The sequence below is a fragment of the Carcharhinus amblyrhynchos genome, chromosome 14 (genome assembly GCF_965287045.1).
Source record: "Carcharhinus amblyrhynchos chromosome 14, sCarAmb.v2.hapA, whole genome shotgun sequence".
Lineage (NCBI taxonomy): Eukaryota > Metazoa > Chordata > Chondrichthyes > Carcharhiniformes > Carcharhinidae > Carcharhinus > Carcharhinus amblyrhynchos.
Window position 1 is genome coordinate 420,415 of NC_137337.1, and position 23,402 is coordinate 443,816.

General features: G+C 45.5%; 1 protein-coding gene across 3 annotated transcripts in view; it reads right to left on the reverse strand.

Moving 5' to 3' along the window:
• The window catches only part of tmem63c (transmembrane protein 63C), a 217,116-nt gene that overhangs the window by 24,365 nt on the left and 169,349 nt on the right, over positions 1 to 23,402 (reverse strand). For all 3 annotated transcript variants that reach the window (XM_080202134.1, XM_080202132.1, XM_080202133.1), the window contains 6 exons: positions 15,091 to 15,177; positions 10,798 to 10,863; positions 9,307 to 9,469; positions 8,943 to 9,048; positions 4,031 to 4,198; positions 1,412 to 1,527 (listed from right to left, as the gene is read on the reverse strand). In XM_080202134.1, coding sequence (XP_080058260.1) covers positions 1,412 to 1,527; positions 4,031 to 4,198; positions 8,943 to 9,048; positions 9,307 to 9,469; positions 10,798 to 10,863; positions 15,091 to 15,177 — 706 coding nt within the window. The remainder of the gene's footprint in view (positions 1 to 1,411; positions 1,528 to 4,030; positions 4,199 to 8,942; positions 9,049 to 9,306; positions 9,470 to 10,797; positions 10,864 to 15,090; positions 15,178 to 23,402) is intronic.

The following is a 23,402-nucleotide window of genomic DNA, read 5'->3' on the forward strand; positions in this document are numbered from 1 at the left end:
ACCAGGCTTTTGTACAGCTGCAGCAGAAATCCCTCTGCTTTATATGCTAATTATCTACTTAAAACAGCTAATATTTCAAGAGCTTCTTTAATTATTTTTTACCTGACCCTTATATTTTAGTGAGCTGTGAATGCAGATCCCGTTATCTCTCCAGTCTTCTTCGTTCACATTTATATATTGAGCTTTCCTCTTACCTATTGCTTTAAAATGAATGACCTCACACTTAAATGCATTGAAATTTATCTGATAGAATTAAATGTGTGGCAAAACTATCAGTGGGCAGGATTTTATGGCCTGAAACCAGAAAATCTTGCCTGAGGTCAAAGAACTTTCCATGTTCCACCCTTCATCCCCTCCAATTCCCATTGCAAGTAGAGCAGTAAAATTCCGGCCAATGTCTCTTTGTAATTGTGTATCTGGAACACTACTTCCTCTACAATTTCTTTTGTGTCCTCAGCAAACAAGGAATAGTTGAGGCCTCAGCACAGATAATTATGGATACCACGAGTTACTGCCTTCCAATTTGAGTACATACCCATTATTCCTACTCCCTGTTTCCCATTGCTTCATCAATTGGCTAACCAGCTCAATAATTTGGTACCCTATCAAATGCTTTCTGAAGGTTTATCTTCCACGTCGACTCTAATTGCACTGTGAAATTAATATGAGATGATGACTGGGTAACAGTCACAGCTGTCCCCTCTCCCCAACTTTTCCTCCTCCCACACCTCTGCCTCTCCAAAAGTTCTCCCCCTCCCACACTCTTTCCATCCCAGAACTCTCCCTCTCCCACACCTCTTCCCTTATCCTCATTTTTTGTTTTATCTGTACCCCCTTCTATCTCTCCCCTATGGAACACACACACACTTCATTTACATGCCTACCCACTCAATTCACACCCCACCTTCTCCCCTCAACCCATGTCACTTCCTCCTCTACTCAAACTGCACCCCTCCCCCAAAAATTCCTTCCTCACTTCACACTTCTCCCCTCTATTCTTTCATAATGGCCCTTCCCCTCTTAGTTCCAAAGGCTGTCTATCTACCTGCTTCATGAATCACTCTCTTGTCTTCCATTTCACGACTGTTGGTTCTGAATGTTAAGAATATAAGGTATGTTACAATTTATGTTTAAACAAGTCTGATAGTAGGATTCTGGTAAAGTCATACTGGACAACATCCAAGGTCAGAATATCCTTTATAAGGTATGGTGCCTAGAACTGTACACAATATTCCACATGCCCACACATTCTATCCCCACATCCTTATTTCACAGACCACCTCCCTTTATAACTGACTCCACTCCCCCCACTCATGTCCCATGTCCTCATGCATCATATCCTTTCCTGCAATCCACACTGTCCTTCTATCACCATCAGATTTTGCCTCACTCTTGCATGGACATCATTTACCTGGTAGTTTTGAGGTTTGAGTTTGTGGAGTCCTTTGATGCAGAATCCAAACAGTGAAAAGATGATGCAGAGTAGCAGAGAGATAAAGGTGAAGAGGGTGATAGGTTGGACTGGCCCTAGGAGTAAAAACAAATTAATGCCAAAAATGGGGCTCAAATTCCTTGTCAACTTTCAACAGAAAAAGTAGTAACGAAGCCCAGCTTCTTTTCAGGGTTAAAATTGTCAGGGTGCGGGGTGCGGGTCATAAGAACATAAGAAATAGGAGCAGGAGTAGGCCATCTAGCCCTTCGAGCCTGCCCCGCTACTCAATAAGATCATGGCTGATCGGAAGTGGATCAGTTCCACTTTCCTGCTTTCTCCCCATAACCCTTAATTCCCTTGCCTATCAAAAACCTATCTACCCGTGTCTTAAATATATTTAGCGAGGTAGCCTCCACCACTTCAACAGGCAGAGAATTCCAGAGATTCACCACCCTTTGAGTGAAGAAGTTCCTCCTCAACTCCGTTCTAAACGGTTTCCCCCCCTTATCTTGAGGCTGTGCCCTCTAGTCCTGCTATCCTTTCTAAGCGGGAAGAATCTCTCTACCTCTACCCTATCCATCCCCTTCATTAACTTATACGTCTCTATAAGATCCCACCTCATCCTTCTAAACTCCAATGAGTACAAACCCAGTCTATTCAGCCTCTCTTCATAGTCCAACCCCCTCATGTCCGGTATCAGCCTAGTGAATCTCCTCTGCACTCCCGCCAAGGCCAAAATATCCTTGCGCAAGTGTGGCCACCAAAACTGCACACAGTACTCCAGCTGCAGCCTCACCAATACCCTGTACAGTTACAGCAAGACCTCCCTGCTTTTATATTCTATCCCCCTCGCTATAAAGGCCAGAATCCCATTTGCCTTCTTGATCACCTGCTGCACCTGCAGACTGGGATTTTGCGACTCATGCACAAGGACCCCCAGGTCCCTCTGCACCGTCGCCTGCTGCAGCTTTTCGCCCTTTAAATAGTAGTCCCTCCTACTGTTATTCCTGCCAAAGTGGATAACCTCACACTTGCTAACATTGTACTCCATCTGCCAGGTCCTTGCTCACTCGCTCAGTCTATCTAGATCCCTCTGCAGACTTTCCACACCCTCCGCATAATTTGCTTTTCCACTTTGTGTCATCAGCAAATTTCGACACCCTACACTCAGCCCCCTCCTCCAGATCATCTATATAAATGGTAGATAGTTGAGGTCCTAGCACCGATCCCTGGGGCACTCCACTAGTCACCAACTGTCAATCAGAATAGCACCCATTGATACCAACTCTCTGCCTCCTATTAGACAACCAATCCTCTATCCACGCTAACACCTTACCGCCAACTCCATGCCCCCTAACCTTCTGAAGCAACCTTTTGTGTGGCACCTTATCAAACGCCTTTTGAAAATCGAGAAACACCACATCCACCGGTTCCCCTCTGTCTACTGCACTAGTCACATCCTCATAGAATTTCAATAAATTTGTCAGACACGACTTCCCCTTAACGAATCCGTGCTGCGTCTGCTTGATCAAACAATTCTTCTCAAGGTGCCTCGCTATTTCTTCTTTGATGGCGGATTCAAGCATTTTTCCAACAACAGATGTTAAACTAACCAGCCTATAATTCCCTGCCTTTTGCCTGCTACTTTTTTTAAACAGCAGCGTAACATTAGCCATTTTCCAATCTTCCAGCACTTCCCCAGAATCCAGCGAAGTTTGGTAAATAATCACTAAGGCATCTACTATCACCTCTGCCATTTCCTTCAGAACCCTGGGATGCATTCCATCCGGTCCTGGGGACTTGTCCACCATCAGTCCCGCTAGTTGATCAAGCACTACCTCTCTAGTGACTGTGATCGCATTCAGGCCCTCAACTCCTACCATCCTTCTATCTTTAATACCCGGCAAACTATTCACGTCCTCCTCCGTGAAGACCAAGGCAAAGAACCTATTCAAGGCCTCAGCCATTTCCTCATCTCCCACCACTAAATCCCCCCTCTCATCCTCTAAGGGTCCAACATTCACTCTAGCCAGCCTCCCCCTCTTTATATATTTATAAAAACTCTTACTATCCTTTTTTATATTTAGTGCTAGTTTAGCTTCATAGTCTATCCTTCCTTTCTTTATCAACTTCTTAGTCAATCTTTGTTGATTTTTAAACCTCTCCCAATCTTCTACTCGCCCACTACTTTTAGCCACTCTAAACGCATCAGCTTTTAATTTAATACACTCCTTTATTTCCTTCAAAATAAAGCAGAGGGTCTGGTGTCATTCAGCTGGTGTTGGGAAGGGAATGGTCTGGTCTCGGTCACTTGGGCTCAGGGAAAGGGTCTGGTCTCGGTCACTTGGGCTCAGGGAAAGGGTCTGATCTCGGTCACTTGGGCTCAGGGAAAGGGTCTGATCTCGGTCACTTGGGCTCAGGGAAAGGGTCTGGTCTCGGTCACTTGGGCTCAGGGAAAGGGTCTGGTCTCGGTCACTTGGGCTCAGGGAAAGGGTCTGGTCTTGGTCACTTGGGCTCAGGATCGTGAGAAGCAGGGAATCTTGTCAGGTCTGCAGTTTAATGCACTGAGCACTGGTGATTCAGGTAGATTTTACATACCTAGTCTCAGCACTGAAAAGAAGAGGAGCCAAAACATGCAGAGGATTGGTGCAATGATGACCTGGCCGATTGCTGCAGAGTGTAGCCGATAATTCAGTTTGGTGGGCAGGCAAGCGTAGTAAATATTATATCGATCCACCAGGTGTTTCAGCAACATGTACAGCAATCCTGTCAATAATGTATAAGAGATAATCAAAAAGCAGTATACACAGTCCAAGAGTGTGTGGGGAAGGGAGACAGTGAAAGGGAAGTGTGAGAGATTGAGGGAGAGAGATAGTGAGAGGGAATGGGCTGATGGAATGAAATAGACTGAGGAGAGAGTTGTGAGTATCTAGTCCATTGTTCATGTCTTTCAGAATGTAACTTGTGATTTTGGAAATTAAAGTTTTAATAGTAGAAAATGGGGTAAATGCAGTTAACATTGGTTTGGAAAACCATGGCACAGTGGTTAGCACTGCTGCCTCACAGCGCCAGGGATCGGGTTCAATTCTGGCCTTGGGTGACTGTGTGGAGTTAGTACATTCTCCGTGTCTGCATGGGTTTCCTCTGGATGGAAGAGTCAATTGCGAGTCAATTACCAGGGGCATCACCGGCACACAGGGGCAAGGTTTAAAGGAGATACAAAGAGCAAAGAACAAAGAACAACACAGCCTGGGAAACAGGCCCTTCGGTCCAACGAGCCCGCGCCGCCATTTTAACATTATGAGTGCCCTCCTCTACCCATGACCTTTGTCTACACCTACTGGGGAAGATTGAGGGAAGACTAATTTAGGGACAATTTGTTACACCAATCAGCCTAAGAGCACGTTTTTGGGATGTGGGAGGAAACCGGAGCACCCGGAGAAAACCCACGCAATCGCAGGGAGAATGTGCAAACTCCTGCAGACACCGGGCCAAATCCATGTATCTGCACAGCAAACAGTGATAGACACTGAGCTGTCGTGTTTCCCGTCAGATGGTCCAGTTTAAGCGTACACTAACGACGTGAAGCACTAGGCAACTCTCGAAGCAACACCCAAGAGCAGCCCTCGCACGACCCACCGCGTGTATGCCCCTTGTTGGTCAACAAGGTGGACTGAATCACCTGTGAAGTAAAAGAAAAGACATCAATAAACATGCAAAACTTAGACATTTACGGAATCCCCAGAAGCGCAGAAATAAAGCAAGTGAACCATGAAATATGTTGGAAGGTCCATAGGAATCAATTGATTCCCAGGGATGTCCCAAACTCTTGATCTTTATTTAGAAAAGTCTCCTGTATCCCTCCATCTCTAGTCTGCTCATGTGCCTGTCTAAGTAAACCTTAAACAACCCTAGTGTGCCTGCCTCCACCGCCTTACTTGGCAGTGCATTCCAGGCCCCCACCACCCTCTGTGTGAAAAACCTCTAACATCCGAATTATACCTCGCCCCCCCCCCCTCACCCTAGGCCCGTGGCCCCTCGTAATTATTGTATCCAACCTACGAAAAAGCTTACCATTGTTCACTTTATCTATACCCTTCATAATCTTATACACCTCTATTAGACCTCCCCTCATTCTCCGCCAATTATAAGGAGAACAGCCACAACTTGCCCAATCTTTCCTCGTAGCTCAGTCCTTCCGTACCAGGCAACATTCAGGGAAGGTTCCATTAAATTGAAGATAGAAAATGTGACTCCTTTATTTAACAAGAGAAAGAGACAGAGATGAAGCGGGATTTCTTCTCTCAGAAGTACTAAATCTGTGGAATCCCTTACAGCAGAGAACATGAGAACATAAGAAATAGGAGCAGGAGTAGGCCATCTGGCCCTTCGAGCCTGCCCCGCCATTCAATAAGATCATGGCTGATCTGTCGTGGCTCAGTTCCACATTCCCGCCCTCTCCCCATAACCCTTAATCCCCTCTCTTATCAAAAACCCATCAACCCACGTCTTAAAAATATTTAGCGAGGTAGCCTCCACCACTTCAACAGGCAGAGAATTCCAGAGATTCACCACCCTTTGAGTGAAAAAGTTCTTCCTCAACTCCATTCTAAACCGCCCCCCCTTTATCTTGAGGCTGTGCCCCCTCGTCCTACTATCCTTTCTGAGCGGGAAGAGTCTCTCCACCTCTATCCTATCCATCCCATTCATCATCTTATACGACTCAATGAGATCTCCCCTCATTCTTCTAAACTCTAACGAGTACAAGCCTAATTTATTCAGCCTCTCCTCATAGCTCAACCCCCTCAACTCCGGCATCAGCCTAGTAAACCTCCTCTGCACTCCCTCCAAGGCCAAAATATCCTGGCGTAAGTACGGCGCCCAAAACTGCACACACTACTCCAGCTGTGGCCTCACCAATGCCCTATACAGCCGCAGCAAGACCTCCCTACTTTTATATTCAATCCCCCTCGCTATGAAGGCCAGCATCCCATTCGCCTTCCTGACCACCTGCTGCACCTGCAAGCTGGGTTTTTGTGACTCATGCACAAGGACCCCGAGGTCCCTCTGCACCGTCACCTGCTGCAGTTTTTCGCCCCGTAAGTAATAGTCCTTCCTACCATTATTCCTACCAAAGTGGACCACCTCGCACTTGCCGACATTAAATTCCATTTGCCAGTTCCTGGCCCATTCGCCCAGCCTATCTAGATCCTTCTGCAGACTCTCCACACCCTCCGCACAATTTGCTGTTCCACCAATCTTGGTGTCATCAGCAAATTTCGACACCCTACACTCGGTTCCCTCCTCCAGATCATCTATATAAATGGTAAATAGCTGAGACCCCAGCACCGACCCCTGGGGCACTCCACTGGTCACCAACCGCCAATCCGAATAGCACCCATTGACCCCCACTCTCTGCCTCCTATTTGACAACCAATCCTCTATCCACACTAACACCCTACCCCCAACTCCATGTCCCCTGACCTTCTGCAATAACCTCTTGTGAGGTACCTTGTCAAACGCCTTCTGAAAATCAAGAAAGACCACATCCACCAGCTCTCCTCTATCCACCGCCCTAGACACATCCTCATAGAACTCCAGTAAATTTGTCAGACACTACTTCCCTTTAACGAAACCGTGCTGCGTCTGCTCTATCAAGCACTTTCTCTCAAGATGCCTCGCTATTTCCTCCTTGATGACGGATTCTAACATTTTACCTACTACCGACGTTAAACTAACCGGCCTATAATTCCCTGCCTTTTGTCTGGCACCCTTCTTAAACAACAGCGTAACATTAGCCGTTTTCCAATCTTCCGGCACTTCCCCGGAATCCAGCGACGTCTGGAAAATAACCACCAAGGTATCCACTATCACCTCCGCCATTTCTTTCAGAACCCTCGGATGCATTCCATCCGGTCCTGGGGACTTGTCCACAATCAGCCCCTCCAGTCTGTCGAGCACCACCTCTCTAGTAACAGTAATGTCATTAAGACCCTCCAGTCCTACCACCTTTCCATCTCTAACACCTGGCAAATTATTCATGTCCTCCTCCGTGAATAACAAAAAAGTTATTTAAGACCTCAGCCATATCCCCATCCCCTATCACTAAGTCGCCCTTCTCATCCTCTAAAGGACCAACGTTCACCCTAGCCAGCCTCTTCCTTTTTATATATTTATAAAAACTCTTGCTATCCTTTTTTATATTAAGCGCTAGCCCAGCTTCATAGTTTGTCCTACCCTTCTTTATCAATTTCTTTGTCAATCTTTGTTGACATTTAAACCTCTCCCAATCCTCTTCTCGCCCACTACTCTTAGCTACTCTAAACGCCTCCGCTTTTAATTTAACACTTTCCTTCACCTCCTTCGTTATCCACGGCTTATTATCTCTCCTCCTACGGTCCTTTTTGACCATCGGAATAAATTTCCGCTGAGCACCAAGAAAGATCTCCTTAAAGATCCTCCACTGCTCCTCAGCAGACCTACCTTCCAACGCGCTCCCAACGCGCTCCCCCAGTCCACATTCGCCAATTCTTCTCTCATCCTACCGTACTCCCCTCTGTTCAAACAAAGGACGCGCGTCCGGGAACCCACTTTGTCCTCCTCCATCTGCACCAGAAACTCCACCATACAATGATCACTCTCCCCACGAGGATCCTTCACCGCAAGGTCCCTAATTCTACCCGCCTCATTACAGAGTGTAAAGGTTGGGTAGTTAAGTATGTTCAAGGCTGAGATAGACAGATTTTTAATCAGCAAGAGAACCAAGGGTTATGGGGACAAGGCAGGAAAGTGGAGTTGAGGAATATCAGATCAGTCATAATCTCATTGAATGGGGGAGCAGACTCGATGGGCCAAATGGCCTACTTCTTATGGTCTTTTGGAGACAAAGCAGAAAACTAGTTAGCTTAATATCTGTTATAAGGAAAATGTTAAAAGCCATTATTAAAAATGTTGTAACGTGGCATTTGGAAAAATTCTTGACAATCAGGCAGAGTCAACATGGTTTTGTGAAAGGGATATCAGATTTAACCAATTTATTGGAGTTCTTTAATGGATTACTGGGCTGATAGGGATGCAGTTGAAATAGAAAGTGGAAGAGCTTATACATTGGGAGGCACGGTGGCACAGTGTTTAGCACTGCTGCCTCACAGCGCCAGGGACCCAGCATCAATTCCAGCCTTGGGTGATTGTGTGGAGTTTGCATGTTTTCCCCATGTCTGTGTAGGTTTCCTCTAGGTGCTCAGGTTTTCTCTCACACTCCAAAGATGTGCGGGTTAGGTTGACTGGCCATGCTAAATTGTCTCTTGTTGGGGGGGGTTAGCAGGGTAAATATGTGGAGTTATGGGGATAGGGCCCAGGTGGGGTTTTTGTCGGTGCAGGCTTGATGGCCTCCTTCTGTACTGTCAAGATTCTGTGATTCTATGATTGGCCTTGGAGGGGCATGTCTACTACCATCACTTGGAATATATGCTGCTGGTTATTCACTGACCAGTTCATTGGAGACACTCACCAAATGGGACGATTATCGGACATGTGATACTGTATGTCATCACAACAGCAAATATGCACATGGTCCAGGCATACTCCAAACCAAACTGATATTCATAGGCTTGATTCTAGAGAGACAGAGATGGAAGGATAGAATGAATGACGAAGTATTCAATCTTCACAATCCTTGGAACATCACTAATTAAAAGACAGGTACCTCAGAACCAGAAATGTGGGGACCAGGGTATGAATGCCCTCCCACTAACCTCAGGGCACTGAGACACACAGGCTCTCCAGCATTAGGTGGCATTGACTTGTTTATCCACTATATATTGGGTCTTTCTAACATAAAAGAATCCTTTGAATATTTTTGCTGTGGCCTTTACCTTTTTTACGTGTATCTGCTCAGCCTTTGATTTAGCAAAAGCAAGTCGTGCCGTGTACACAAGAAGCCCTGGGATTCGCAGCAACTCCATCGCTGTGCCAATCAAACTGGATGTTATCACATAGTTCACAAAGAAAGCTCCATTATCTGGGAGAAAGACACACCTACGATAGAAAGAAATAAGTAATTTCCACCGGGAGATGTAACCCTGGAGTAAATCACAAGCTAATCTAATCGAGAGGGTTTATTTATAGAACGACAGATATCCAGGATGAATTACTGGCTGGAGTCTAATCAAGGAGTTTGGGTAGTTTACATATAAAACCAATACCCAGCAGTGAATCAAGGAACAGATGAGTAATCCCCAGAGGTCTAGCTAATGCTCAGGAGAAGATCTGAATTACAATCCTATTGCGGGCAGCTTGGGATTTTAAATTCAATGAGTTAAAAATCTGACGTAAAAGATAATATCAGGTAGTCATGAAATTACCCGATTGACGGGAAAAACCATCTAGTTCATTAAAATATTTCTGGAAAGGAAGTCCTTATTTGGTTTGGCCTTCATGTGACTCTTGACTGACCTCTGAAATGGTCTAGCCAGCCATTCATTGGCCTGGCAGTGGGTAGAGAAAAGACACAACCTGTCCAGTGGACTCTGAAAAGTCCATAGAAAGATTTTTTTTTATTCATTTGTGGGACATGGGCATTGCTGGCTGGCCATCCCCAATTGCCTGAGGGCAATTGAGAGTCAATCCATTGCTGTGGCTCTCGAGTCACGTGTAGGCCAGGCCAGGCCAGGTAATTATGGCAGATTTCCTTCCCAAAAGGACATTAGTGAGCCAGGTGTGTTTTTCCAATAATCAACAATAATTTCATTGTCATCTGTAGATTCTTAATTCTAGATATTTTTTATTGAATTCGAATTCCACCATCTGCCTTGGTGGGATTCGAACCTGGGTCCCCAGAGCATTAGTTGAGTTTCTGGATTAATAATCTAACAATTACACCATTACATCATTGCCTCGCTATCACAGAATCTCTACAGTGCAGAAGGAGGCCATTCAGCCCAACAAGAGTGCACCAACTCTCTGACAGAGCATCTTAACCAAGCCCTATCCCTGTAATTCAACATATTTACTCCACTAATCTCCATAAACACACATCCTGGGACACTAAGGGAGAATTTAGCATGACCAATCCACCTAACCTGCACATGTTTGGACTGTGGGAGGAAACCCAAGCACCCGGAGGAAACCCACAGACACAGGGAGAATGTACAAACTCCACATAGACAGTCACCCGAGGCTGGAATCAAACCCGGATCCATGACACTGTGAGGCAGCAGCACTAACCACTGTTTGGGAGGATTTTGACACAGTAACAAGTTTTGAGGAGGGAGAAGATGCAAAATTCCTAACCTCACTCCTACTGTTGTCATCACAATATCAATATGGCTGTTCTAGTTCAGCAATCATAAACTAGGAATACTCACTGGAATTTAATATCTGCTTCATCCAGAAAGTGTATGTCGAAGAGCCAGCGGAAAAAGACATCAAGACTGAAAGACAAAAATTTGTCAAATGTTATAATCAGTATCAGGAAAAACAGTGATGGTATCAAAAGATCAGGGAAATGCAATAACTGGAATGATTTCTGCTGGTTACATGTTTTTAAAAACTTTTGGAAAATAGGAGCTGACTAAAGCAGGAACAGTTTGCTTCTGCAAATGGTCTGAGTGCTTTTGAGATGTTGATAAGTCTGGAAACATTGCAAACAGATCTTTATCTAAAGCAAGTATAATGTGGGAAAATGTGAAGTTGTTTATTTTGGAAGGGAGAACAAAAGAACAGAGAATTATTTAAATACAGAAAAACTGCAGAAAGCTGCAACACAAAGGGACTTGGGGGAAACTTGTGCACGAAACACAGAAAGCCACCACACAGGAGCAGCAGGTCATCAGGAAGGGTAATGGAATATTGGCCTTTATTTCAAGGGTGTTGGAGTATAAGAGTTGGGAAGTCTTGCTGTAACTGTACAAGATACTGGTGAGGCCACATCTGGAACACTGTGAGCAGTTTTGCTCCCGTTATATAAGGAAAGATATCACTTCAGTGGAGGCAGTTCAGAGAAAGTTCACGAGGATGATCCCTGGTGTGGAGAGATTGTCTAATGAGGGAAAGGTTAAATAGGCTGGGAGTCTACTCACTGGAATTTAGAGGAATGAGAGGTGATCTCATTGAAACCTATCGGCTTCTAATGAGGCTTGATAGGATAAATGCTGAGAGAATGTTTCCCCTCATGGGAGAGTCGAGAACCAGAGGGCAGAGTCTCAGAATAAAGAGGTGCCTATTTAATTCTGAGATGAGGAGGAATTTCTTTTCTCAGAGGACTGGGCGCCTTTGGAACTACTTATCACAGAGAACTGAGGCAGAGTTTTCAAGGCCGAGGTAGATTTCTGATCAGCAAGAGAATCAATGGTTACAGGAAAGTGGACATGAGGAATGCCGAATTAGCCATGATCCTATTGAATGAGGTTCGAGGAGCTGAAAAACCTACTCCTGCTCCTATTTTTTAACTCTCTTCATCCAGAAACAATGGGGAATAGAACAGAAAGGGTTTGGATAAGATGTTAAAGAATCAAAGGAGGAAAGAAGATGTGAACTCTGCATTTACATCTACAAGGTAGACTCACAAAATGAAGCTAATTGAGTTTGAATTCTGAAGAGGTTAGTGTAGATAAGCAAAGGTCAAAAGGAAAAAACTATATCAGAAACATTCAATCTGTGCAAGAATAGGAAAAGTCAACCAACAGTAGGAATAGCTGTCTTAAGTACCACCAAGCCATGCATGTGAAGAAAACCTGCCTTAAAAACCCAGTTGTTTTGTTGGGTGGTACAGTGATTAGCACTGCTGCCTCGCAGCGCCAGGAACCCAGATTCAATTCCCAGCTTGGATCATTGTCTGTACGGAATCTGCATGTTCTCCCCATGTCTGCATGGGCTTTCTCTGGGTGCACCAAACATATAAGATTACGAAGGAAATAGAAAGTATAGAAGCAGGGAGGTTGTTTCCACTGGCGGGTGAAACTAGAACTAGGCGGCATGGCCTCTAAATAAAGGGAAGCAGATTTAGAACCTTAGTTAGGCTACACTTGGAATATAGTGTTCAATTCTGGTCGCCACACTACCAGAAGGATGTGGAGACTTTGGAGAGGATACAGAAAAGATTTACCAGGATGTTGCCCTGGTATGGAGGGTATTAGCTATGAGGAGAGGTTGGATAAACTTGGTTTGTTCTCACTGGAACGACGGAGGTTGAGGGGAGACCTGATAGAAGTCTACAAGATGATGAGGGATAGAGTGGATAGTCAGGAGCTTTTTCCCAGGGTGGAAGAGTCAATTACTAGGAGGCACAGGTTTAAGGTGCGAGGGGCAAAGTTTAAAGGAGATGTACGAGGCAGATTTTTTACATAGAGACTAGTGAGTGCCTGGAACTCATTACCAGGGGAGGTAGTGAAGCGGATACAGTAATGACTTTTAAGGGGCGTCTTGACAAGTAGATGAATAGGATGGGAATAGAGGGATATGGTTTCTGGAAGAGTAGAGGGTTTTAGTTAAGTCGGACAGCATGGTCAGTGTAGGCTTGGAGGGGCGAAGGGCCTGCTTCTGTGCTGTAATTGTCTTTCTTCATTCTTTGACTGAGTTGAGGAGGAACTTCTTCACCCAAAGGGTGAATCTGTGGAATTCCCTGCCCAGTGAAGCAGTTGAGGCTCCCTGATTGAATGTTTTTAAGGCAAAGATAGACAGATTTTTGGACAATAAATGAATTAAGGGTTATGGTGAGCGGGGGTGGTGGGGGTGGGTAAGTGAAGCTGAGTCCACAGAAAGATCAGCCATGATCTTATTGAATGGCACAGCAGGCTTGAGAGACCAGATGGCCTACTCCTGCTCCTAGTTCTTATGTTCTTATATTCTGACAGACAACAGGCCTTATATTTCCTCCCACAGTCCAAAAGACATGCTGATGAGGTGCATTGGCAGTGCTAAATTCTCCCTCAGTGTACCCGAACAGGTGCCAGAGTGTGGTGACTAGGGGTTTTCACAGTAACTTCATTGCAGTATTAAAGCGAGCCTTACTCGTGACACTAATAAAAAGACTTTAAACTTAAACTTACTTCAGAGACAACCTCAAAGAGATATAACTGCATGGTGTTTTAACTTTACTGGCTTCTTTTAAAAACCTATAGGATGTTGTGGACATTTTGGGAGATTTAGCCCAGAAGGTAGTGAACTGAAGGGGCAGGGGATTCTCCCAGCCCACTGCTTTGCTGAGAGCCATCAGTGGAGACAATTTAACGAGTTCTCCATTGGACGCCATGGACTGAAGTCTCTGGGCTTGCTATCTCTCCCCCCAGCTCTGCCAGGAATGGTTCATTCCAGTGGGGTTCCCAATAGTGGGGAGCTGGCAGCCCAACTCTGGAGTGAACATGGGCCATATAGGACCCCGGGAGGTCAGGGGTAAGGGGATGCCCCCTAGCCTCCTGGCACTGCCCAAGGGGCATCTTGGCACTGCTCACTGGGCATTAGGCAGTGCCAAGGGGGTGTGGCCAGAAGGGCTGGCCTGTCACCACTCTGCAGTCAGGAGGTATGGGTCTGATTCAGGCTGGCCAATGGGATTAGGGAGTTGAGATTGGTGGGAGATGGGGAATGGCGGAGGTAGGGGAGGATCAGGTGATCGAGACTGCCAGGGAGGGGGATGTGAGGGGGGGGGGGGGGGGGGGGGGCGGTCAGGGTAAGTCTGGAGACATGTGGAAGGCCAATGATTGGGGCAGTGTGTGTGGGGGGGATGGTCAGTGAGCCAGCAATATGAGGGTGCAGGGCTGCCAGGCAATTGAGCTGGCCAGTGATCAGTAGGCCGGCAGTTAAGAACTATACTGTGCATGTGTTGATCTTCATTCTGACAGATTAGCACATGCGCAGTGGCACACTCAGCACTCTTGGGTGAGAATAGGCCCTGCCCCTCAAGTTTTAGTGTGATTCTCGCTGAGATACTCTACAGTGCACAGAGTATGGGAAATTCATTTTGAAAATCCTGACCAAAAAAGTGTGATTTCCGACTGTTTTTACGCAAATTTGGCACTTAGAATAATTTTGGGAGAATCCTGGCCAAGATATTGGAACTGGGTAAGGTTAGTGATAATGTGTATAGCCATTGTTTTATCTAAGTGTACTTGTAGTTGGCATTATTGTTGCTTACTTCAGTTTAATAAACATTTATTTTAAAATCATCACAAAATGTGTGGCGCATCATTCTCTGAATTTCAAACCTTTTCTCACATTCTATCAAATTGTAAATTACAGTTGATTGTAGTTGTTTCAATGTTGTGGGGTTTGGCATAACCTGGCATTTAGCATCAATCTTGTTCTTAACAACAGCAATGAGGAGGGAGAGGTGGAGTGCAGTTGGAGGGGGTACATTGATGTTAGTGAATACAAGACGGGATTGGAGTAACTGTTCTCAGCAAGTGGGGGGCATGGGGTCACTGCCATTCGTGAGAGGAGACATGGAATGCAGATTAACACTGCTGAGTTTGAGCTGAGTACAAACTGAGCGCTGTGTCTGCACTGCACTGTCCTGACTTGCATTGCAAAGATTTAAAGGAAGATCTCCTTATTCACTGGTCACAGGAAAACACAATGAATCTATAGCAATACATGTTTCATCTCAATACCAGGTGCTGTTTTGCTCTTCATTCACAGACTTGACATAGTCATTGAGTCAGTACCTGGTCAGGCCCAGTGATGGCAAAATGATCACCATGAAAACCAGGAAGAAATAACACTTGTGCATTGTCACTTGGTTCTCAGTTGACCTGAAACAAAATCAAAATGGAGAATCAATATTCAGCCCTCAGTGAAAATAATGCCTCAGGAACTTTACATAATCACACCAACACATTTGTCTTCTGTGTCATAAGACAGAAGAAAATCAATTAGGGATGTAAGAGAAGAGATAGACTTGGACTTTTGAAGTACAATGAGAAAGATTTAATACAGCAGCTCTGATCTGCCTGAAGTCTTCCCTTCCAATGGTGCAGAAAAGGAAGGTGGAAGTGATCAGAGTTGAGGGGAGAGATATAGGAAAGAAATATGCAGAGGTGTAAAAGGCGTGGAACAGTTTGTAAATACGGACAATGATTTTAAATGTAGTACTAACAGGTAATTTAGTCCCTCGAGCCTGTTCTTCCATTTAGTTAGATCACAGCATCTATCCTTGTTCCATATCGCTTGATACCCAAAACCCACCAAAATGTCTCTGTCAACCTTATAATCTCCAACTGAATCCCAGCACCCAGAGCCTTAAGGAGAGAATTCCAGATAGGCCAGACCTTTTGTGTGAAGAAGGGCTTCCTGACATCATATAATTAACCATCGAACCCTACAATGCAGAAAGAGGCCCTTCGGCCCATCGAGTCTGCACCGAACACAATCCCACCCAGGCCCTACCCCCATATCCCTACATATTATACCCACTAATCCCTCTAATCTGCACATCCCTGGACACTAAGGGGCAATTTCTTAGCATGGCCAATCAACCTAACCCGCACATCCTTGGACTGTGGGAGGAAACTGAAGTACCCAGAGGAAACCCATGCAGACACGAGGAGAATGTGCAAACTCCACACAGACAGTGACCCGAGCTGGGAATCGAACCCGGGATCCTGGAGCTGTGAAGCAGCAGTGCTAAGCACTGTGCTATCGTGCCACCCATACCAAGCTTCCAACCAAGCTCATACCAACCAGGCCAAGCTTCCTGCTGGAAAATTACTATTATTGGAAGATCTTGTATTTATGATTAAATTCTGGAAAAGTCCCAGAGGATTGGAAAATAGCCAATTTTCCCTTATTCAATATGCCCTGATTCAAAAAGGGATGGAGAGAAGAAACAAGTAACTGTAGGCCAGTTAGTTTACATCTGTCAAAAAACAAAGAACAACACAGCACAGGAAACAGGCCCTTTGGTCCTACAAGCCAGCACCACCCATTTTAACATTCAGTGAGTGCCTCATTCCAATCCTTCTTCTACCTACGACTTTTGTCTACCATTGGGAAAATGTCTGTCATTGGGAAAAGGTTAGAGTCCATAGTAAAGGATATAATAGCAAAGCATTTAGAAATACAGAATATAATCACAGAGTCAGCATGGCTTCATGAAGGGGAAATCACACCTGACAAATTTATTATAATTCTTTGAGGTGGTAACATGCAGGAAAGATAAAGGCAACCTAAAGATATAATTTCCAAGAAGTATTCAATATGATAAAAGACCATGGTTATAAAAGTAAAATACTGTGGATGTTGGAAATCTGAAATAAGGATAGAAAATGCTGGATAATCTCAGCAGGTCTGGCAGCGTCTGTGGAGAGAGAAAGAGTGTTAATGTTTCAAGTCTAAATGATCCTTCTACAGAACAGAGGAGTCCATGGATAACTGATACAAGACAGAGAGTTGGGATAACAGGACCTTTCAGGAAGGCAACCTGTAACTAGTGGAGTGCCACAGGGGTCACTACTAAGAATTAGAGGGGACTTGATCGAGGTACATAACATTTTAGAAGGGATAAAGTAAGTGTCAACCAAATGTTTCCCCTTATGGAGCAACCTGGAACAAGAGGTCACACATATAGGTTTAGAGGCAGTAGATTTAAAACTGAGATGAGGAGGATCATCTCTGAGTAAAGAACCTACTCAGATCATCTGAGTAGGTTCTTTACTCAGAGGGTAGTAAGCTCGTGGAATGCCCTGCCTGCAGCAGTTGTGGACTCGCCAACTTTAAGGGCATTCGGATGGTCAGTGGATAGGCATATGGATAACATTGGAATAGTTTAGGTTAGAGGGTCATTAGATTGGTTCCACTGGTCGGCGCAACACTGAGGGCTGAAGGGCCTGTACTGCGCTGTAATGTTCTATGTTCTATGATCTACTTCTCACAGAGGGCGGCGAATTTGTGGAACTTGCTGCCCCATAGCGTGGTGGAATCTGAATTGTTGAATGGTTTCAAGAAGGAGATAGATATATTTCTAATAAAAAAAGGATAAGAAGATATGGGGAACAGGTGGGGAGGTGGATTTGAGACCAGGGAGAGATCTTAGAGTCACAGAATCAGACATTGAAACATAGGAACCCTACAGTGCAGAAAAAGGCCATCTGGCCCATCAAGTCTGCACTGACCACAATCCCACCCAGGCCCTACCCCCATATCCCTACATATTTATCCACTAATCCCTCTAATCTACACATTAAGGGGCAATTTTAGCATGGCCCATCAACCTAACTCGCACATCTTCAGACAGCGCAGAAGAGATCCTTTGGCCCATCGAGACCACACCGACACAGTAGTTAGCACTACTGTCTCACAGCTCCAGGGATCTGAGTTTGATTCCCGGCGTGGGTCACTGTCTGTGTGGAGTCTGCACATTTTTCCTGTATCTGCATGGTTTCCTCCGGCTACTCCAGTTTCCTCCCACAGTCTGAAAGACATGCTCGTTAGGTGAATTGGCCTTGCAAAATTCTCCCTCTGTGCCTGAGTAGGTGCCAGAACGGCAACTAGGGGATTTTCACAATAACTTCATTGCAATGTTAATGTAAGCCTACTTGTGACTAATAAATAAACTTTAACTCCCACCTAATTCCATCTGCCAGCACTTGACCCATAGCCCTGAATGTTATGATGTGCCAAGTGCTCATCCAGGTACCTTTTAAAGGATGTGAAGCAACTCGTCTCTATCACCCTCCAAGGTTGCTCATTCCAGACCATCACCACCTTCCGGATAAAAAAGATTTTCCTCACATCCCTCTTAAACCTCCCATCCCTCACCTTCAACTTGTGTCCCCTTGTGAGTGACCCTTCAACTAAGGGAAACAGCTGCTCCTTATCCACTCTGTTCGTGTTTCTTGATCAGGTCACCCCCTCAGTCATAGAACATTACAGCACAGTACAGGCCCTCCGGCCCTCAATATTGCGCCGACCAGTGGAACCAATCTAATGACCCTCTAACCTAAACTATTCCAATGTTATCCATATGCCTATCCACTGACCATTTGAATGCCCTTAAAGTTGGCGAGTCCACAACAGCTGCAGGCAGGGCATTCCACGCCCTTACTACCCTCTGAGTAAAGAACCTACCTCTGACATCCGTCCTATAATTACCACCCCTTAATTTAAAGCTATGTCCCCTCGTGTTAGCCATCACCATCCGAGGAAAAAGGCTCTCACTGTCCACCCTATCCAATCCTCTGATCATCTTGTATGCCTCAATTAGTTCACTTCGTAACCTTCTTTTTTCTAACAAAAATAACCTCAAGTCCCTCAGCCTTTCCTCATAAGACCTTCCCACCATACCAGGCAACATCCTGGTAAACCTCCTCTGCACCCTTTCCAATGCCTCCACATCTTTCTTATAATGCAGCGATCAGAACTGTACGCAATACTCCAAGTGCGGCCGCACCAGAGTTTTGTACAGTTGCAATGTGACCTCATGGCTCCGAAATTCAATCCCTCTACCAATAAAAGCTAACACACCGTACGCCTTCTTAACAACCTTATCAACCTGGGTGCCAACTTGCAGGGATCTATGCACATGTACACCGAGATCTCTCTGCTCGTTGACACTACCAAGAGTCCTTCCATTAGCCCTATATTCTGTACTCCTGTTACTCTTACCAAAGTGAATCACCTCACACTTTTCCACATTAAACTCCATTTGCCACCTCTCAGCCCAGCTCTGCAGCTTATCTATGTCCCTCTGCAAACTGTAACTGTTTGTGATTTTTATTAATGATCTGGATGAGGGTATAGTTGGGTGGATCAGTAAATTTGCTGATGACACCAAAGTCGGAGGTGTGGTAGATAGTGAGGAAGGGTGTCATAGTTTGCAGGAAGACTTAGACAGGTTGCAGAGCTGGGCCGAGAGGTGGCGGATGGAGTTTAATGCAGAGAAATGTGAGGTAATTCACTTTGGTAGGAATAACAGATGTGTTGAGTATAGGGCTAACGGGAAGACTTTGAATAGTGTGGAGGAGCAGAGGGATCTAGGTGTACGTGTACATAGATCCCTGAAAGTTGGGAATCAAGTAGATAAGGTTGTTAAGAAGGCATACAGTGTCTTGGCGTTTATTGGTAGGGGGATTGAATTTAGGAGTCGTAGCGTTATGTTGCAACTGTACACAACTTGGTGCGGCCGCACTTGGAGTATTGTGTGCAGTTCTGGTCCCCACATTACAGGCAGGATGTGGAGGCTTTGGAGAGGGTGCAGAGGAGGTTTACCAGGATGTTGCCTGGTATGGAGGGGAGATCCTATGAGGAGAGGCTGAGGGATTTGGGGTTGTTTTCGCTGGAAAGAAGGTGGCTAAGAGGGGATCTTATTGAAACATATAAGATGATTAGAGGTTTAGATAGGGTGGATAGTGATAGCCTTTTTCCTCTGATGGAAAAATCTAGCACGAGGGGGCATGGCTTTAAACTAAGGGGGGGTAGTTATAGGACAGATGTCAGGGGTAGGTTCTTTACCCAGAGGGTGGAGAGGGATTGGAATGCCCTGCCTGCTGCAGTTGTAAATGCGCCTAGTTTGGGGGCGTTTAAGAGGTCTGTGGACAGGTTTATGGACGAAAAGGGATTGGTTTAGGTTAGTGGGTCATTGTTGTTGTTGTTTTTTTTTTAACTGGTCGGCGCAACATCGTGGGCCGAAGGGCCTGTTCTGCGCTGTAATGTTCTATGTAACATCCATCCTCACTGTCTACAACTCCTCTGACTTTGGTGTCGTCAGCAAATTTACTAACCCATCCTTCTACACCCTCATCTAGGTCATTTATAAAAATGACAAACAGCAGTGGCCCCAGAACAGATCCCTGAGGTACACCACTTGTAACTGAACTCCAGTCTTTTCTGCTCCAAACAAAAACACCCCAAGTTTATCCATAATCTCTTCATAACTTAAATATTCCATCCCAGACAGCGTCCTGGTGAATCTCCTCTGCACCCCGTCCAATGCAATCACATCCTTCCTATAGTGACATGACCAGAACTGCACACTATACTCTAGCTGTGGCCTCACCAAAGTTCTATACAACTCCAACATGACTTCCCTGCTTTTGTAATTTATACCACAATTGATAAAGGCAAGTGTCTCATGTGACTTTTCATCACTCTACTAACATGCCCTTCTGCTTTCACAGATCTGCGGACAAACACACCAAGGTCCCTTTGTTCCACAGAAGTTTCTCATCTCCTACCATTCATTAAATACTTTCTTGTCAAAGTACACATTCCAAAGTGTATCACCTCACACTTTCCAGGGTTAAATTCCATTTGCCATGATCTGATTGAATGGCAGCCTACTTCTGTTCCTAATTCCTATGTTCCTGGGGCCACAGTTATTTACAATATATACTAATGTCTTAGCAGAGTACAGGTAATGTCAGGTAATGTCCTTTTAACTTTCCTCTTTAGTCTTGGGGCAGTTGGGATGGCAATGAGGGCAGTGATATGCTCCTCCTGCAGGCTGTGGGAGCTCAAGAAGAATTCTGTTGTTCCTGATGACTACACCTGTAGGAATTGCACCTGGTTGCAGCTCCTGGGAGACTGGATTAGGGAGTTGGAGCTGGATGCAGTATCAGTATCATCCGGAATGCTCAGCACTTTACAGATAAGAGTTTTAGTGAGGTGATGACGCCTAAGGTTCAGGCAGAGAGTAGCTGGGTGACAACCAGGAAAAACAAAGGGAGCAGGCAGAGAGTGCAGGAGCCCCTGTGGCCATTCCCTGAGGAAACAAGTATACCGTTTTGGATATTGTTGGAGGGATGACCGTTCAGGTAAAAGCAGCAGTGGCCAGAGCTGTGGCACTACGACTGGTTCTGGGGCAGAGCGGGAAAGGGTAAAGGTAAACTGGACAAAAGTGATTGGAGACTCGATAGTTAGGGGGACAGACAGGAGATTCTGTGGCCGCAAATGGGAGTCCAGAACAGTGTGTTACCTCCCGAGTGCCAGTGTCAAGGATATCTCAGAGCAGCTGCAGAACATTCTCAAAGGGCGAGGGGGAGCAGCCAGAAATTGTTGTGCATGTTGGCACAAATGACATAAATAGAAATAGGGGCGAGGTCCTGAGGAGTGATTATAGAGAGCTAGGAAAAAGATTAAGAAGCAGGAGGATGGTAATCTCGAGATTACTTCCAGTGCCACATGTCAGAACAGGAGGCTATGGCAGATCAATGCGTGGCTAAAGATTTGGTGCAGGGGACAGGGATTCAAACGTTTAGATCATTGGGATCTTTTCTGCGCCAGGAGTGATCTGTTTAAGAGGGACAGGAGGGGCACCAATATCCTGAGGGTCAGATTCCCTTGTAGTACAGGGAAGGTTAAAACTATATTAGCAGGGGGGTGGGATTCTCAGCAGCAGGGAAGCAAATGAGAGGCTGAAAGAGGATGCAGTACTCAGCAACGGCAACCTGAATAGCCACAATAAACAGCAGCACAGCAGGGAGCAGGGAAAGTAAAGTTTTTGTAGTGGCATCACAAGTAAGCTTACATTAACACCACAGTGAAGTTATGTGAAAAGCCCCCAGTCACCACACACTAGAACATAGAACACTACAGCACAGTACAGGCCCTTCGGCCCTCGATGTTGCGCCGACCAGTGGAACCAATCTAATGACCCTCAAACCTAAACTATTCCAATGTTATCCATATGCCTATCCACTGACCATTTGAATGCCCGTAAAGTTGGCGAGTCCACAACTGCTGCAGGCAGGACATTCCACGCCCTTACTACCCTCTGAGTAAAGAACCTACCTCTGACATCCGTCCCATAATTACCACCCCTTAATTTAAAGCTATGTCCCCTCGTGTTAGCCATCACCATCTGAGGAAAAAGGCTCTCACTGTCCACCCTATCGAACCCTCTGATCATCTTGTATGCCTCAATTAGGTCACCTCTTAACCTTCTTCTCTCTAACGAAAACAGCCTCAAGTCCCTCAGCCTTTCCTCATAAGACCTTCCCACCATACCAGGCAACATCCTGGTAAACCTCCTCTGCACCCTTTCTAATGCCTCCGCATCTTTCTTACAATGCGGCGACCAGAACTGTATGCAATACTCCAAGTGCAGCCGCACCAGAGTTTTGTACAGTTGCAACATGACCTCACGGCTCTGAAATTCAATCCCTCTACCAATAAAAGTTAACACGCCGTACACCTTCTTAACAACCTTATCAACCTGGGTGCCAACTTTCAGGGAGCTATGCACATGTACACTGAGATCTCTCTGCTCGTCAACACTACTAAGAGTCCTTCCATTAGCCCTATATTCCGTACCCCTGTTACTGTTACCAAAGTGAATCACCTCACACTTTTCACATTAAGCCCCATTTGCCACCTCTCGGCCGAGCTCTGCAGCTTATCTAAGTCCCTCTGCAAACTGTAACATCCATCCTCACTGTCTACAACTCCTCCGACTTTGGTGTCGTCAGCAAATTTACTAACTGGCGTTTGTTCAGGTACAATTAAGAACTAAGGGAGAATTTTGTATGGCCAATGCACCTAACCAGTGCATCTTTCAGACTGTGGGAGGAAACCAGAGCACCCAGAGGAAATCCACGCAGACATGGGAAAAATGTGCAAACACTGCACAGACAGTAACCCAAGCCGGGAATTGAACCCACGTCTCTAAAGAACAAAGAACACAGCAGGGAAACAGGCCGTTCGGCCCAACGAGCCCATGCTGCCATTTTAACATTGTGAGTTCCCTCTTCCACCCGTGACCCTTGTCTATGCTTATGGCACTCCACATTGGAAACCAGATTAAGGGGAGAATAATATAGGGACAATTTGTTACACCAATCAGCCTAAAAGCACATCTTTGGGATGTGGGAGGAAACCAGAGCACCCGGAGAAAACCCACGTGAGCATGGGGAGAATGTGCAAACTCCCACAGATATTGGCCCAACTCCATGTATCTGCACAGCAAACAGTGATAGTCACTGAGCTGTCGTGTTGCCCCTCAGCTGGTCCAGTTTAAGCGTACACTAACAACGTGAAGCACTAG